At 38.7% G+C, this 17,288-nt stretch overlaps 1 protein-coding gene and 1 long non-coding RNA gene across 4 annotated transcripts in view; one reads left to right on the plus strand and one right to left on the minus strand.

The window, feature by feature from the left end:
- On the minus strand, positions 1-6,342 carry LOC110133530 (uncharacterized). The gene is made up of 3 exons (XR_002312790.2): positions 6,063-6,342; positions 840-2,822; positions 1-430 (listed from the first exon to the last, which is right to left on the minus strand). It is a non-coding gene; the product is annotated as an uncharacterized lncRNA (long non-coding RNA).
- A 53-nt stretch (positions 6,343-6,395) lies between these two features.
- The window catches only part of NUF2 (NUF2 component of NDC80 kinetochore complex), a 38,465-nt gene continuing 27,572 nt past the window's right edge, over positions 6,396-17,288 (plus strand). Inside the window, exons 1-5 of one of the 3 annotated variants that reach the window (XM_020887554.2) lie at positions 6,396-6,524; positions 9,722-9,856; positions 11,296-11,370; positions 12,292-12,368; positions 12,872-12,933. In XM_020887554.2, coding sequence (XP_020743213.1) covers positions 9,734-9,856; positions 11,296-11,370; positions 12,292-12,368; positions 12,872-12,933 — 337 coding nt within the window. In that variant the 5' untranslated portion in view covers positions 6,396-6,524; positions 9,722-9,733. The other 2 variants (XM_020887553.2, XM_020887555.2) reach the window with 2 other exon arrangements.

A 17,288-nucleotide genomic window follows, 5' to 3' on the forward strand; every position in this document is an offset into this window, starting at 1 on the left:
TTTCTTTCTCATCATTTTTATTTTTCATAGGAAATATAAGCAAATGAGGGAAAAGGCATGAAGAACCAAAATATATACAATAAAATCTTTTCACTCTGAGCCCCAGTCTCCCTCCTCAGAGACTACTACTATTAATTTCTCCTGTTAGATGTACCATGTTTAAAAAGGAGTAGTTCAGTTCAACAACGACCAGGTGCCCTGTTTGTGCCAGACACGGTGTAAGGTGCTAGGGAATCAAGTCATTTAGAACCAGCCCTTGTAGCCCAGCCAGGTGCTCTGAGACCACCTGAAGGGGCAGGATGGGGGTGGCGGTGGAGTGGGGTGGAGGGAGGCCCAGGGAGGTGATATGTATGTAATTACGGCTGATTCAAGTTGTTGGATAGTAGAAACACAACACTGTAAAGCAATCTTCCTCCAATTGAAGAATAAGCTTAAAAAAAAAAAAAAAAAAATCAGTCCTGTGTAGTAGTGGAGACAGACACAAAACAGATCATTTCAATAAAACATAAACCTTTTTTTTTAAAGTATACAAAGAATATGTCTGAGATTTCTCCCAATTGCATCGTATCTGTCATTTTCACGTGTATCTCCCACAGGCATCTTGAGTTAGACACATCCAAAACTCAGTATCAGTCACCTCCCCCAGTGAGTTCACCTCTACATTTCCTAAATCAGAAAATGGCATTCCATTGATCTAGGCTCAAGCCAGAAAACTCTCACTCAGCAGATATTTATCAAGCATCTGCAATGTCTAAGGACTTTCAGGCTGTGAACATGTGACAGCAAATAGGGTCTTCACTAAAACTTGTTTATGGAACTCTACCCTTGATTTCTCTCACCTCTGTCCTTCCAATCCAGTTGTCAAATCTTGCCAGTTCTACTTCCTGAATCCCTCCAGGATTTATAGTTCCATCCACACTGGCAATGCCCTAGTACAGGCTGTCATCTTCTTTTCCTTGGATTACTACAATGATGGCCTAACTGGTTTTCCTTCCATTAGTCTTGCCACTCCTCAATTCCATTTTCTCACAGTAGTCAGAGTCATCACCTAAAATACAAACCTAATCATGTTGAAACCTTTCAACTTTACTATAATCTTTAGGAAGAAGGTCAAATGCCTTAATATGATCAGCAATACTCTTCATGATCTAAGCCTATTTGCTTCCCCAGCCCTGCATCTAGAATCTCTGTTCCTGGACTGTGCTCTCCTCTCCCGTCTGGGCCTTTACATTTGTCTCTATCTTGCCCTCCAGCATTTAATCTGGCTAATTCCTATCTATTCACAAGCATGGAACCATTAAGACTGAACTACATTTTTTTTTAAAATTTATGTTTCCCTTCCCTATGAGAATATAAGCTTTGTCAGGTCAATTATTAGATTGATTTTTACATTTACTTGTTCATTATTATACTTCCATATCTAGCTCAATGTCTGGCATAAAATAAGAGGCTAAGTATTTTCTGGATAAATCAATCAACACTCAGAAAGTCAGAAGGAAAGTCAACTAGCTCAGTGTGTGGATTAGGGAAAGGCTTTCTAGAAGATATCTGAAAAATAAGTAAAGAAAGTAGGAGTTAGGCAAAGAAAATCAAGACATTCAGACAGTGTCAATAAGAATATGAAAAGTTCTCTAAGTATAAAACAGCATCATGAAGGGAAAGTGGGTGTGATGGAAGATGATAGTGGAAACATAAACAGTGGTGAGATTATGGAGGTCCTAGGACATAGGCTATGGAGGTAGACTTTATCTTGTAGGTGATGGTGGAGGTGGCAGGGGGCGGGGGAGGGTTGTAGACATTTAAACAGACCAGTAAAATGGTCAGATTTACATTTAAGACTGATCATTTTGGCTGCTACTGAAAAGACAAATTGGGGGATGTAGGTGAGGGTTGTTAAGGCTGGAGGCAACAGTGAGATAGATTGGTAGCTGAAATAAAAGGAAGGGATAAATTAGAATCTGAATGGCTCATGAGCCCTCCCAAATGGATCTATGTAGTAGGCAAATAAAAGTCTGAGTCTCAAGGAAGAAGTCAGGTATAGCAGCAGTTTTAGGATCCTTAAGCAAATAGCTTAAAACAATGAGCATGGATGGTACTTTGAAAGGGAATAGTCATCAAAAAAAAAAAAAAGAGGAGAAAAAAAATCAAGGTTTAAACTTATACTATTTAAAGGACAGGCAGAGAAAGCACCCCTAAGAAGCATGAGATAAGTAGAACAGGAGAGAAGTAAAGGGATTCAGGTTTCAAGAAGGGTCTGACCAATGGTGTGAAAGGTAAGAGACGGTCTAGAGAGAGGCACTGGTCAATAGCACGGGTAGAGTGGGTGCTATTCATTTTCCAAGACCAATAAGAGAGAGGCAGATAAATGTGGGGTGGACAGGAAGCTGTGATACATCACATGAGGGCTTGGATTTTCTCAATTAACTAGGTACAAGGTTGTTGGAAATGTCTGTGGCCCCGAGGAAATCTCCATCCTCAAATGAGTGGGTCTTTGATGGCAAGGAGGGCATAAGCCCTTGGCATAATACCAATTTTGGTATTTCACCTATTCCTACCACACTAGACCAAGTGAATCAACTTTTCATCCTCACTAACCCTTTTTTTTTTTAAAAAAAAAAAAGCAGAAACAATTTGGAAATCTTGGCACTTAAAAAGAGATTTAAAAAAATTTAACCAAAAGCTCTAGCTACCACAGGAACACTATCTGAGTTCAAGATAAAGTCCTAGTTGCAGGCTGTGATGGTCTCACTGAGCACCCCATCTTGTCAGTCAAAGGTCTGCTCGGCCTTTACAGGTCTGTCATCTGGGATCTAAAGTGCAACCTACAATAGAAAAAGAACACAAATTAAAAAAGGAACTGGCATTAAAATTGCAGGCACATGGGAATGTGTGTTAAGTGCTTGAAAAATACCTTTTAGACTAGTCACCTTGTAACAAAGAAGAAGTTGAAGCTGAGGAAGGAGGAGGTAGTTATCACCGAGTTATAAGACCGGGAACTGACAAATGATAAAGGAATGTCAAGAATTGGGGTAAGCTGAAGCTGCAGACCCAGAATCTGTTGTATGTCACTTTGTGTTATTTCCTCCAAAGTGCTCAGCTGGAGATTTATGGGACAGACTCGGGATTAAGGTTTTGACAGGCACTGGGGTCTGAGGCAAGGAAACACGGGGCATCTGGATATTGATAAATCTGTGGTCTAGGCTGGGAAGGGAGGTAATGGCAGGAGGGCTGAGAGGGAAAATGAAATATAAGAGCAGGTATGGACCACGTGAGGGTATAGAGGTGCAGGGGAAACAGATGTTACAGCCATAAAGAGGAGTGGAATCTGATTTTTTTGCTGTAGTTAACGTCTTTATGAATGATGACAAAACTCAAGAAAGTCTAGGTTGGGATTTCTGTATTTCTGATGTTCTGCCTTCTACTCCACGATGACCAGTAACAGACAACTAAATCTTGAAAAATCAGATCTACCCTTATAATCAAGACAACCTGAATAAATACCTGTTAGTTTTTTCTTAACTTTAATAAACTATCAATTTGCCATATCTACAGTAAAATTATCCTCCAAATACACAATTATTATCCTATAAATACAGTCATTCTGCTTTTCTATCACCTCATTTTTCTCTCTCCATATGGTTCATTCTATTTTTAGTTTACAAATAGGTCACCTTTTCTTGTCTGGACTCTTAACAATGGTTGAACACTTAACATTTGCAGGATATTTTACTAGGACAGTGTATAAATAATAATAGTCAAAATAACTGGCAATATTAATACTTATTCTGTGAAATACTTCACAAGAATAAATCTATCTAATCTCATGACACCCTATAAATCAGATATTATCTCTATTTTAAAGATGCAGAAACCAGTTTAGTTAGGTTAATCAAGCTGCCTGAGTCCACATAGATGGTAAGCACTATGATAAGGGATTTAAAGTCAGCTTCTCAAGAGCTAAGCTCTCAGCCATTATGCTATCTACATTCCTTTTCTGTTTCTAAGAAGATATGGCCTATTGGAATTACATGAATTCACAAATAATCAGCTTGATTTGGTAAGTGCCAATGGGAAAGGTCTCTTTTTTTCAGACTCTCAATGTTTTTAAAAAATCTATTTCCTAACTAACTTCTGAGTTTTATTAGATTCTGACTTTGAGAATTATATCAGTAAATGGACATAGAAAGGGGAAAAGAAAGCCCTAAACTACTGAATATGAAACATACTTTTACTTCAAATCAGCATAAATTTCTATATTAATAGGTAGAGCCTCCACTCCCCCATACAACAAAGTACCAGAATTTGTGTCTACTGTCAACACAATCTTTTCAGCATTGTTTTTCACTTGATTCAGCCCAGACTTCCCGACCAGTACATCACCCTCACTAATACTGAACCCTGCAAGTTCTATTACATTTTCCAAGGTCCCAACACATAATAAAACTCAATGGCTGCCCCCCACTCTCCCCAACAACCAGGCCGTCCTATCGTCCCATCTTCTGCTGCAAGGCCCTGATTTGTGACTAGGTATGAGGTGCCTGCCCCTCATTCAGGCATCAACTAAAGAATCCAACTCATTCAGGGACATGTGTGTTCAGAGGACAGTTCAGTGTTGGAAGGCACCGGCAATGCCTGGCTCTTGTGGCAGCATGAAAGAAGGGAGGCAGAAGAAAAGACCAGGATTCTACCCTACATGGGAGTAGGAAATAGCAACCCACTCCAGTATTCTTGCCTGGAAAATCCCAAGGACAAAGGATCCTGGTGGGCTACAGTCCATAGGGTCACAAAGAGTTGGACACAACTGAAGTGACTTAGCGTGCATGCACGAACTTCTGCACATAGCTTTAAGTCAGTGGCATAATTTCCCTGAATTTAATCCCTAAGTTGATGATGGTATCTATTAGCCCCTTTTCCCTTTTTAATGAATCGTAAAAAAGATATTGTGGATCACAACAAACTGTGGAAAATTCTTTAAGAGATGGGAATACCAGACCACCTGACCTGCCTCCTGAGAAATCTGTATGCAACTCAGGAAGCAACAGTTAGAACGGGACATGGAACAGTTTGGTTCCAAATTGAGAAAGGAATATGCTAAGGCTGTACATTGTCACCTTGTTTATTTAACTTATATGCAGAGTACATCATGAGAAATGCAGAGCTGGATGAAGCACAAGCGGTAATCAAGATTGCCAGGAGAAATATCATCAATCTCAGATATGCAGATGACACCACCCTTATGGCAGAAAGGGTAGAACTAAAGAGCCTCTTGATGAAAGTGAAAGAGGAGAGAGTGAAAAGCTGGCTTAAAACTCAACATTCAAAAAACTAAGATCATGGCATCCAGCCCCATCATTTTATGGCAAATAGATGGGGAAACAATGGAAACAGTGAGAGACTTTACTTTTGGGGGCTCCAAAATCACTGGAGATGGTGACTGCAGCCATGAAATTAAAAGACACTTGCTCCTTGGAAGAAAAGCTATGACCAACCTAGACAGCATATTAAAAAGCAGAGACATTACTTTTCTGACAAAGGTCTGTCTAATCAAAGGTAAGGTTTTTCCAGTAGTCATGTATGGATGTGAGAGTTGGACTAGAAAGAAAGCTGGGCGCCGTGGTGTTGGAGAAGACTCTTGGAAGTCCCTTGGACTACAAGGAGATCCAACTAGTCAATCCTAAAGGAAATCAGTCCTGAAAATTCATTAGAAGGACTGATGCTGAAGCTGAAACTCCAATACTTTGGCCACCTGAGGCGAAGAACTGACTCGCTGGAAAAGACCTTGATGCTAAGAAAGATTGAAGGCGGGAGAAGGGGACGACAGAGGATGGGATGGTTGGATGGCATCACCGACTCAATGGACATGAGTTTGAGCAAGCTCGGGGAGTTAGTGATGGACAGGGAAGTCTGGCATGCTGCATTCCATGCGGTCGCAAAGAGTCAGACACGACTGAGCGACTGAACTGAACTGAAAAAGATAACACCTGTAAGCATCCAACACAGAACCCGGGGGCTATGCTCAAAAAGCATCAGCATTATTAGCAGTCTGAGACTCTATGACTTACCTTGCCCCACTGACAGCCCCACGTCCTCCTTTCCTTGTTACGATGAGCTTAGCTTAAGTCTCCAGAAACCCTCTATTCACTTTCGCTCTTCACCTCTGAAGCAAAACACGTTTATGAACCTCGGGAGTTCCGCGGCCGTGCCGGACTACTTGCCCAAACCCCGGCTCTCCCACTTCCTGCAGAATCCGATTCCGACTGGACGTCAACTCCGCGAAAAATAGTTCCGCCTAGAGCCCAGCGTTCTCTCTCGCACCTCCAGCGCCAACCGCTCTAAGCATACTGAGCCCAGCCGGTACCCGGCGCGAACGGAGCGCAGGAAGTGGGCGGGGCGGAACGGGGAGGGACTTCCAGTAGGAGGCGGCGGGTTTGAAAATTGACAACGGTCGGTGTTTGCTGACTTTTGACTTCGCCTGTGGCTGCTCCACGGACTCGCCGCCGTCCTGAGGGCGGCTGCTGCGGTAGGTGAGAGCAGAGAGACACGCGTGGACGGAGTCCGGGAGACAGTGTGTGCTCTCTCGCTCTGGAGCCACGGGCCTGACAGTGTTTTCGTTACACGCGTCGCTGGGGAGAAGGCTGCAGAAGCCCGCCTTTGGGTGGTGCGGGTGAGCTCATCGGTCGTTTTTGTTAGATTTTAGCCCCCTAAACAATCTGAACTCGTTTCCTACGAAACGAATGTCTGTCATTTGGTACAGCAAAGATTACGCGAGAAGAAACTTGAGGTCCAGCTTGTCTGTTGAAGGTTGTATTTCTATATTTTTAATCGGTTTATTTCGAAGATAATGGGGTTCCAGATGCTGTCATGAATCTCCGTTACTCAAACATCGCTTAACCAAAGTCAAAACCAAAAATCGAAAGGCTAAAATATCATGTTGTTGTTGCTGTTCAGTCTCCAGGTCTTGTTCTTTGCGACCCACTGGACCGCAGCTCGTCAACCTGCGGTGTGATATTAGAAATATCATGCTTAATCCAAAAGTCAGAGGAAGAGGGCGGTGTGTATATAGCGCTTTGCGTGCATGGCACGATCATTTCCCTGAATAAGTTCAGGAAACTTTTAATCTTTTGAGGTTGGGACTCTTCTCTCTTTGTTTAGCATCGGCTCCCTGGGCTTTTGATTTCCACGATCTAGTTTATTTTAGAAAAATGAACCTGCTGTGCGCTGGATTGTGGTGTTGCAAATAATGAGACACCTAGAGGTGATTAGCAGTAAATGGCCTGCTACTTTACATATTAGGTCTTTTATATACTTTATCTCACCAGAGAGCTCAAACTGGATTGGAAGGCCTCTCCACCGCTTGTCTTTTTCTCTCCTTCTCCTCCCTGTCCCGTTCTCCCTCCCTCTCTCCACACACTCGTGGCAAATTGGAACTGAAATTGTACTATCAAACAAAAACAGAAGTTAGATAGGAGAGGTGGTTTCAAAAGGAAACATTGGAAGTTTGGGAAACGTCCTGGAGGAGACTAACTTGTAACAGAAAATAGATTAGGTTATTAAATTGTGGAAGTTTTTAAAAGCCAAGCAGAAACATTTGAATTTGATGTGATGGGTAGGGCAAGTAATTATTTTTGTAAAGATGTTACCTGATGCATTTGTTGTTCTATGCAGATTAACCTGATAGCAAAGTGCACGACTTTAGAAGGGAGAGATGTGTGATAATAATTATGAAGATATTGTATTTTGCACCTCTTTCTCTATTGGAATAATCTCTGATCCAGCTATATTAATAGTTTGTTTTGGAAAGTTGACTTTTTCTGCAGTCTTTCTTTGGGCAATGATTTTCAAATCTATGACTTAGATGAACATATAGAATGCATATTTATGTTAAAAGGGACGTATAACATGTGAGGTGTCAGAATCTGGATACAAAAAGATTCTGACTATAGAAGGAAAGTCTGGAATTATGAAATTCAGTAATAGGAAATGCAAATTATGAAATTCAATAGTATGAAATAGGAATAATGGGAAATTCAGTCATAGGAAATACAAATCCTTAAGGTTCAAATAATCAGTTATGTAAAAAGAGCATGGAGAACTCCTGGCTAGTGAACTACAAAGTCATGTAAGAAGTTATGGAGAAGTGGGCTACGTTGAAAAAGTTCTGGGACTTTGAGTCAAACGCGCATACACAGACACACACACACACACACACACACATATTTATCAGTAAGTGTTATAGTAGCATTAGATGAGCAGTGACTATTGCCGACTGCATTGATATTCCACTGTAATCAGACCATATCTGGAGTATTATGTTCAGTTTGAGCGTTACATTTTAAGAAGACACTGATGAAATAGTTGTAGAGGAAAGTGAGCAGAATGATAGTTTCTAAAAGTCATAAATGGAGTGGCTGTTCTTAAACTATACTTTCTTTAGATCAGAGAGGACTAAGCAGAGAGATATGATAGCTTTCTTCACATTTTTGAAAGTGGAGTCATGTGACCAAGGATTAATAAATTCTATTTAGTTGCAGTGACAAGAAATAGGACCAGAATGAGTTATAACAAACAGATTTCTGTATAGTATGAGAAAGTGTTATCTTATTATTAGATTCATACTAAGGTGGACAAAAAGTTGCCTTGAGACAGTGAATTCTGTGATGTTTCTAATGTTTAAGCAGAACTGGGAAGTTATTTGTCAATCACCTTTCAGGGTGTTTTGCAGCATGCTGGGCCTACTACCCACTAGGTTCCAGTAGCATCCTCAATCTAGTGCAGACAACCAAAAGTGTCTCCAAAATTGTGAGAACAACTGCTCTCAGAGGACACAGATGCGAATATTTCACTATTGAAGGACATTGTAAGGAGTGGGTTTTTTGTTATTTTATTTTTCAAGTTCTCATCTGGTGATTGGAATTCCTGCCAGTTACAGCTATTCATGGGCTTCCCTGGAGGCTCAGATGGTAAAGAATCTACCTGCAGTGCAGGTGACCTGTGTTCGATCCCTGGGTCAGGAAGATCCCCTGGAGAAGGGAATGGCAACCCACTCCAGTATTCTTGCCTGGAAAATTCCATGGTCAGTGGAGCCTGGTGGGCTACAATCCATGGTGTCGCAAAGAATGATGATGACATGACTGATGACTTTTACTCACAGCTATTCTATCCTTACTCTGTTTTTTCTCTCTCATCCTGCTTACATCTTAAACCTTATTAATCATCTCACTGTGTGTCATTAAATAGAATGTCAAGTCAGAGTACAGTACAGCTTATTATTTATTTACCCTAAGTTGCTGTTGTTTGTGTATAGATTCTGCCGATAGTGTTACCTATATATTTTACTTTGAGGATTAGTCTTCGGGATCTTATTGAACTCGGCCTCCGAAACTTTAAAAAAAAACAAACCAAAAAACGTAGTTTCTCATCTGTCTGTTCAACCTAAGTCCTCTTTCCCATGAAAAAGAAAACAGTATTAGTTAAATTAGAAAATGACTGTGTTGCTTTAGAATAAAAGCTGTTTTAGAATATGTATGTGTGTGTGTATGTATATATTTGTTTTTAATATTATCTTACTAGGATGTTTGATGATTTGATAATAGCACTACCATAAATATAGTTCAACCTTAGCTTGTTAATTTTGTGCTTGTATTTGTCAGCTTCCAGGTAGTGAGAACTGCTGGTTGTGCTATGTTTCTGATCTTTGTTTTTAATTCCTTCAAACCAACAGGAGACTCCCAAGATGGAAACTTTGTCTTTTCCTAGATATAATGCAGCTGAAATTGTGGTTCATATTCGAAACAAAATCTTAACAGGAGCTGATGGTAAAAACCTCTCTAAGAATGATCTTTCTCCAAATCCCAAGGTAAAATGTGGTTCTTTTTGCGTGTGGTTAATATACAGGCTACACTAGGTCTGTAATGTGTGGGGAAGGGCATGTATATCACTATTTGATATAGGCTAGTAATTTTAATCCAGAGAAAATCTCTCAACTAGAGTTATTTTAAAATAACACTGCTTTTATGTGGGGCAACTTCTGCATTCCTATTAGGAATTCAAGTCTTTAAGACAGTTGTTTTTTTCCAAAAAAAGCTTCTGAACCATAAATGCATTACAGTACATTAAACTTTATTATTGGAGTAGTGGTCTGAGGGTATCATTTATTGGTAAAGCTTGAAGGAACTTACTCCAGGTGGTTTCCAATCACAAAAAGTGCTTAGAAACAATCTTCTTGGGAAGCTTACAGATTAATTTTCTTGCATTATGCCCCAACAGGGAATTGACTTGTTTTGACACATAGTGTTTTTTATGTCTTTAGTTGTTAAATGCAGAAATGAACTAGTCATATGTTACAGAAAATCCCAAAGTCTCCTTCCATTTTCCTGTGTTCATCTTGAAGTGATAACGTAATAAAACCTGGTTTAATGATGTAGAACTTAAACTTTTTGATCTTGATGACTCTTTAATTCTTTAAAATGGAGGGAATAATCTCAGAATAAACAAACTTGTTTCTCATATGGATGAGAAAAGGTTCTATAGGCCAGGGTTTGGAAACTGCTGATTTAGAAGATAAAAGTTAAAAATCCCATACTATCCTATTAAATGTATACCTCCTGGATCATAATAGTCCCTTTAACAGCTAAGGCATCTTAACATCTGAGGCATCAAACAGGGTTTCCCATGTTCTTATTTAAAAAAAAAAAAATGCCCTCATTATTTTTGTCATATGTTTGATGACATGTTTTGAAAGACTAACCTATTCTTCCATTCCCTTTATGTGGATAGGTTGCTTGGATTATGTTTGAATATTCTTGTTATCATTCTGTGTATAAGCCTAAACAACTGATCTTATTGACCAGTATCTATGACTTAGCACGTAGGAGCAAACTGATGAGTATATAAGGTGTTTTAAAATATGGAGAAATTAAGGATGAGATGTATGGAGAGAGTAACATGGAAACTTAAAATACCATGTATAAAACAGATCGCCAGTGGGAATTTGCTGTCTGACCCAGGGAACTCAGACAGGAGCTCCGTAACAATCTAGAGGGGTGGGGTTGGGAGGGAGGCTGAGGAGGGAGGGCGCACGGGTGTACCTGTGGCTGATTTTTGTTGATGTTTGACAGAAAACAGCAAAATTATATAAAGCAGTTATCCTTCAATTAAAAAATAAAGTGGCAAAAAAAATATTTCAAGGGAAACGGAGTAATGTTGTCACTCTTCTTTTTATCCATTAACTACAATATTGGACAGTAATGGTGACAGTGGTACAACAGAGTATTAAAAGTTATTTTTCTGTTATAGCCTGAAGTCTTGCATATGATCTACATGAGAGCTTTACAGATCGTATATGGAATTCGACTGGAGCATTTTTACATGGTGGGTTTAGGATGAAGCAAAATTATGTTCTTTTGCTGCATTTCTTCTGCTCACATTGATGTCCGTTTTCAGGATAGGAAGTTCTTGACTTGATTTTTAGCAAAATCAAAGGCTTATTTAAAGTTAATGTCATTTACAAAGGAATCTTAGGTGTAGTAATGATTTATATTGATAGCTTTACTGAGATGAAAACTCTTACTGAAGACCTAAATGACACAAGTTATTGATTCTCTGCAGTTACTAACAGATTTTCAGGCTTGTCTTCAGAGACTGCAATAAGCAATAGAAAAGTCTTCACAGATACTGTTCTCTTCTCAGGAAGGACTTCCAAATTAGAATAAGAGATTGGAAACAGTTGAAATAAAGTAGTTGAACTTATAGCAAATTAGGTATTTCTAGTAGGAAAATTATTTTTCTTAATCTTTTTTTGATGTTATTGTTAAATCATCAGGGCATCAACTGAAGATGTACAAATGCAGTATCTGTAGAGTCTCAGTATATATTGTTTGAAAATCAAAGGGTTTGTCATTTATTTGCTATGAAATCTTGTTAAGGCTTAGTTTGTCTATAAAATAAGGTTAGTACTCTGTCCTACTTTTGTTATAAAAATTAAGGAGGAATATATATTAGGAATATATTTATATAATTTAGCAGAGTACCTGATATTTAGCAAATGCTAATCATTGCCCCTTTATTTTTTCATTCATTTAAAAAGTCTTTATTGAGCACTCACTTATGAACTGAGCATTATTAATATTAATGACACGTCTAGTTTCGTGCCAGGATCTACATTGTTTGTTTAATAATAGTAAGTTAATATATTTTGATTTTAATCAATGATTAAACTTTCTTGAGGTTGAAAATTTTTCTCGTTTTGTCTAATCAGTTTGTAATTTGGATTTTGTGATTTATTATGTTTAGATGCCAGTGAACTCTGAAGTCATGTATCCACACATAATGGAAGGCTTCTTACCAGTCAGCAATTTGTTTATTCATTTGTAAGTAAAGAGTCATTATTTTCTTAGTCCACATTTGTATTTACATTATATTTGGCTTAAAGACACGATTTTCTTGGGAAAGGAATTTCTACCATTTTTCACTCCACTCCCTTTCATGAATATTCAAAATTGTACTTCTCTAACAAATACAGCTAACTGCCTCCACTTCAGTTCTTTCAGTTGATGTATTAAGTGAGTCTAAAATTGTGAGTCTAAAATTGTTAGAGTTTTGCATCTTAGAGAGTCCTGGTACCCCCAAGATTGTGTGTTGTTTATTAGAATCTATAACTATACCTTGGTATTACATGAATACTTGTGTAATATACAGAAAAAGTAGATTTCAGTGGTATATGATTATGTATTGTAGTAGACTTCTGACTCAGTCCTTTGACACTGAGAAATATATCCAGAAATCTTTTTGATAAAAGGATGTTTATCCTCTTTGACTTAGAGTGTAATTCAAAAGATACTTTTCAATATGCTTGCTCCACTTTATCTTCAAGGGACTCATTTCTGCCCATCTGTCGGGTGAATGACTTTGAGATTGCTGATATTCTATATCCAAGTAAGTGAAAATTAAAACAATTTTTAATGTTTGGCCTTAATCTAACATCTTACCTTTCTATCAATAATGTGAAAAAAGAAAAGACTTAAAGGAACTTGGATTTAGAAAGTATGTCTTGATTCTCAAGGACGAATTTTTTAATATCCCATTATTGGAAAATTTTCCTTTGTAAAGTCACAGAAAAGCTGTTTTTTTGATTAGTTTTTCTTAACTCCTTACATTTGAAAACATTCTGTAAATTTGAGATTATGAATACAAACAATATGCAAGCTGTGATGTTGCATAATGAATTAATCATACCAGTTTTATCAAATATCATAATTACTTTTTACCATGAAGAAAACACCTTTTATCACTGATAATCATGATACTGTATTAAAATGTAAAGTTCTCCTAATTTTGTGTCCCTTAATTTATTTGATTCTTTGGTATTTACAAATCAAGTTATTTTATGTTTCAAGGTATTAGGTGTAACTATACAAAAATTTATTTTTTATCCCATTTTAGATCTCCTACTTTTTTTGTTGTTTATTAGCATATAAATTATACAAAATAAAAAATTGACTAATTTTAAATGCATAACTGAATAAATCTTAGGAAATGTATGTAGTAATATAACCAGTACCACAGTCATGATCCCTCACAGTTCCCTTATATCTCTTTGCAGTCAGGTTTCTTTGGTCATGCATTTAACCTGCAAGCATTAATCTACTTTTTACCACTATATTTTGATTTTTCAGAACCTCATGTAATTGAAATCATATAGTCTATAGTCTTTTGTATCTGGCTTCTTTAATTTAGCATAAGGCTTTTGAGATTTGTCCACGTTATTGTATTTATTAGTACTTTGTCCTTTTATTTTAGAGTAGCAGTCTATCATAAGTATACAGTTTATTTATCCATTGTCCAGTTGATAAGACATTTGAATTGCTTCCAGTTTTGGCCATTGTGTATAAAGTTGCTGTGAACATTAGGGAACAAATCTTTGTATGCACATATTTTCATTTCTGTGGATAAAGGTTGCTGTTCAGTTGCTCAGTCTTGTCTGACTCTTTGTGACCCCACAGACTGCAGCACACTAGTCTTCCCTGTCCTTCACCATCTCCCAGAGCTTGCTCAGACTCATGTCCATGGAGTCAGTGATGCCATCCAACCTTCTTGCCCTCTGTCGTCCCCTTTACTTCCTGCTTTCAATCTTTCCCAGCATTGGGGTCTTTTCTAATGAATCAGTCACATCAGATGGCCAAAGTATTGGAGCTTCAGTTCAGCATCAGTCCTTCCAATGAATAGTTAGGACTGATTTCCTTTAGGATTGACTGGTTGGATCTCCTTGCAGTCCAAGGGACTCTCAAGAGTCTACTCCAACACCACAGTTCAAAAGCATCAATTCTTCGATGTTCAGCCTTCTTTATGGTCCAACTCTTACATCCATACATGACTGCTGGGAAGACCATAGCTTTGACTATATAGATCATTGTTGGCAAAATGTTTTCTCTAATTTTTAATATACCGTCTAGGTTGGTCAAAACTTTTCTTCCAAGGAGCAAGTGTCTTTTAATTTCATGGCTGCAGTCACCATCTGCAGTGATTTTGGAGCCCAAGAAAATAAAGCCTGTCACTGTTTCCATTCTTTCCCCATCTATTTGCCATGAAGCTATGGGATCGAATGCAATGATCTTGGGTTTTTGAATGTTGAGTTTTAAGCCAGCTTTTCACTCTCCTCTTTCACTTTCATCAAGAGACTCTTTAGTTCCTCTTCACTTTCTGCCGTAAGAGTGGTGTCATCTGCATATCTGAGGTTATTGATATTTCTCTTGGCAATCTTCATTCCAGCTGTGCTTCATCCAGCTCGGCATTTCACATGATGTACTCTGCATATAAGTTAAATAAGTAGGGCAACAAATACAGCCTTGACGTACTCCTTTCACAATTTTGAACTAGTCTGTTGTTTCATGTTTGGTTCTAACTGTTGCTTTTTGACCTGCATACAGGTTTCTCAGGAGGCAGGTAAGGTCTGGTACTCCCATCTCTTTAAGAATTCTCCACAGTTTGTTGTGAAATACACAGTCAAAGGTTTTCAGGTCAGTTCATTTCAGTCACTCAGTCGTGTCTAACTCTTTGTGACCCCATGGACTACAGCACGCCAGGCCTCCCTGTCCATTACTAACTCCCAGAGTTTACTCAAACTCAGGTCCATTGAGTCAGTGATGCCATCCAACCATCTCATCCTCTGTTCTACCCTTCTCCTCCCACCTTCCAGTCTTTTCCAGCATCAGGGTCTTTTCAAATGAGTCAGCTCTTTGCATCAGCTGGCCAAAATATTGGAGTTTCAGCTTCAGCATCAGTCCTTCCAATGAATATTTAGGACTGATTTCCTTTAGGATGGACTGGTTGGATCTCTTGCAGTCCAAGGGATGCTCAAGAGTCTTCTCCAACAACACAGTTCAAAAGCATCAATTCTTCAGTGCTCAGCCTTATTTATAGTCCAACTCTCACATCCATACATGACTACTGGAAAAACCATAGCCTTGACTGGACAGACCTTTATTGGCAAAGTTATGTCTCTGCTTTTTAACATGCTGTCTAGGTTGGTCATAACTTTTCTTCCAAGGAGCAAGCATCTTTTAGTTTCATGGCTTCAGTCACCATCTGCAGTGATTTTGGAGCCCCCCAAAATAAAGTCTGTCACTGTTTCCACTGTTTCCCCATCTATTTGCCATGAAATGATAGGACCAGATGCCATGATCTTAGTTTTCTGAATGCTGAGCTTTAAGCCAACTTTTTCACTCTCTTCTTTCACTTTCATCAAGAGGCTCTTTAGTTCTTCTTTGCTTTCTGCCATAAGGGTGGTGTCATCTGCATATCTGAGGTTATTGATATTACTCTCAGCAATCTTGATTCCAGCTTGTGCTTCATCCATTCCCTCGTTTCTCATGATGTACTCTGCATATAAGTTAAATAAGCAGGTTGACAATATACAGCTTTGACATACTCCTTTCTCTATTTGGAACCAGTCTGTTGTTCCATTTCCGGTTCTAACTATTGCTTCCGGACCTGCATACACATTTGTCAAGAAGCAGTTCAGGTTGTCTGGTATTCCCATCTCTTTAAGAATTCTCCTCAGTTTGTAGTGATACACACAGTCAAATACTTTGGTATAGTCACTAAAGCAGAAATAGATGTTTTTCTGGAACTCTCTTGCTTTTTGGATGATCCAACGGATGTTGGCAATTTGATCTCTGCTTCTTCTGCCTTTTCTAAAACCAGCTGGAAGTTCACGGTTCACATACTGTTGAAGCCTGACTTGGAGACAATTTTGAGTATTACTTTACTAGCGTGTGAGATGAATGCAATTGTGCAGTAGTTTGAGCATTCTTTGACATTGCCTTTCTTTGGGATTGGAATGAAAACTGACCTTTTCCAGTCCTGTGGCCACTGCTGAGTTTTCCAAATTTGCTGGCATATTGAGTGCAGCACTTTCACAGCATCATCATTTAGGACTTGAAATAGCTCAACTGGAATTCCATCACCTCCACTAGCTTTGTTCATAGTGATGCTTCCTAAGGTCCACTTGACTTTGCATTCCAGAATGTCTGGCTCTAGGTGAGTGATCATTCCATCATGATTATCTGGGTCATGAAGATCTTTTTTGTAAAGTCCTTCTGTGTATTCTTGCCACCTCTTCTTAATATCTTCTGCTTCTGTTAGGTCCATACCATTTCTGTCTTTTATTGAGCCCATCTTTGATGAAATGTTCCCTTGGTATCTCTAATATTCTTGAAGAGATCTCTAATCTTTTCTGGTCTATTGTTTTCCTCTATTTCTTTTCATTGATCACTGAGGAAGTGATCTCCTTGCTATTCTTTGGAACTCTGCGTTCAGATGGGATAAATGCTAAAAGTGGAAATGCTGGTTTACATAATAAGCACATGCTTAACCTTTTCAAGAAACTGCCAAACTGTTCTTCTAAGTGGCTGTATCGTAAAGCTCTAGTGAATTTCATTGGCAATATGTGATAGTTTCAGTTCCTCTACATCCTCCTTGTACTTGATACTGTAGGTTTTTAATTTGACATGCTAAAGGCTGTCTCTGGGCACAGTAGTGTAGAATCCACCTGCTAATGCAGGAGATACAAGAGATATAGGTTTGATCCCTGGGTCGGGGAAGATCACGCGGAGTAGAAAATGACAACCCACTCCAGTATTCTTGCTTGGAAAATTCCATGGACAAAGAAGCATGGCGGGCTACAGTACATGGATCACAAAAAGTGGGACATGACTGAGCCCTCATGCACGTAAAGACTGTCCAGTTATGTTTCATGGTTTCAATTCACGTCTTCTTCATGGCTAGATAAC

The sequence above is a fragment of the Odocoileus virginianus genome, chromosome 5, assembly GCF_023699985.2.
Source record: "Odocoileus virginianus isolate 20LAN1187 ecotype Illinois chromosome 5, Ovbor_1.2, whole genome shotgun sequence".
NCBI lineage: Eukaryota > Metazoa > Chordata > Mammalia > Artiodactyla > Cervidae > Odocoileus > Odocoileus virginianus.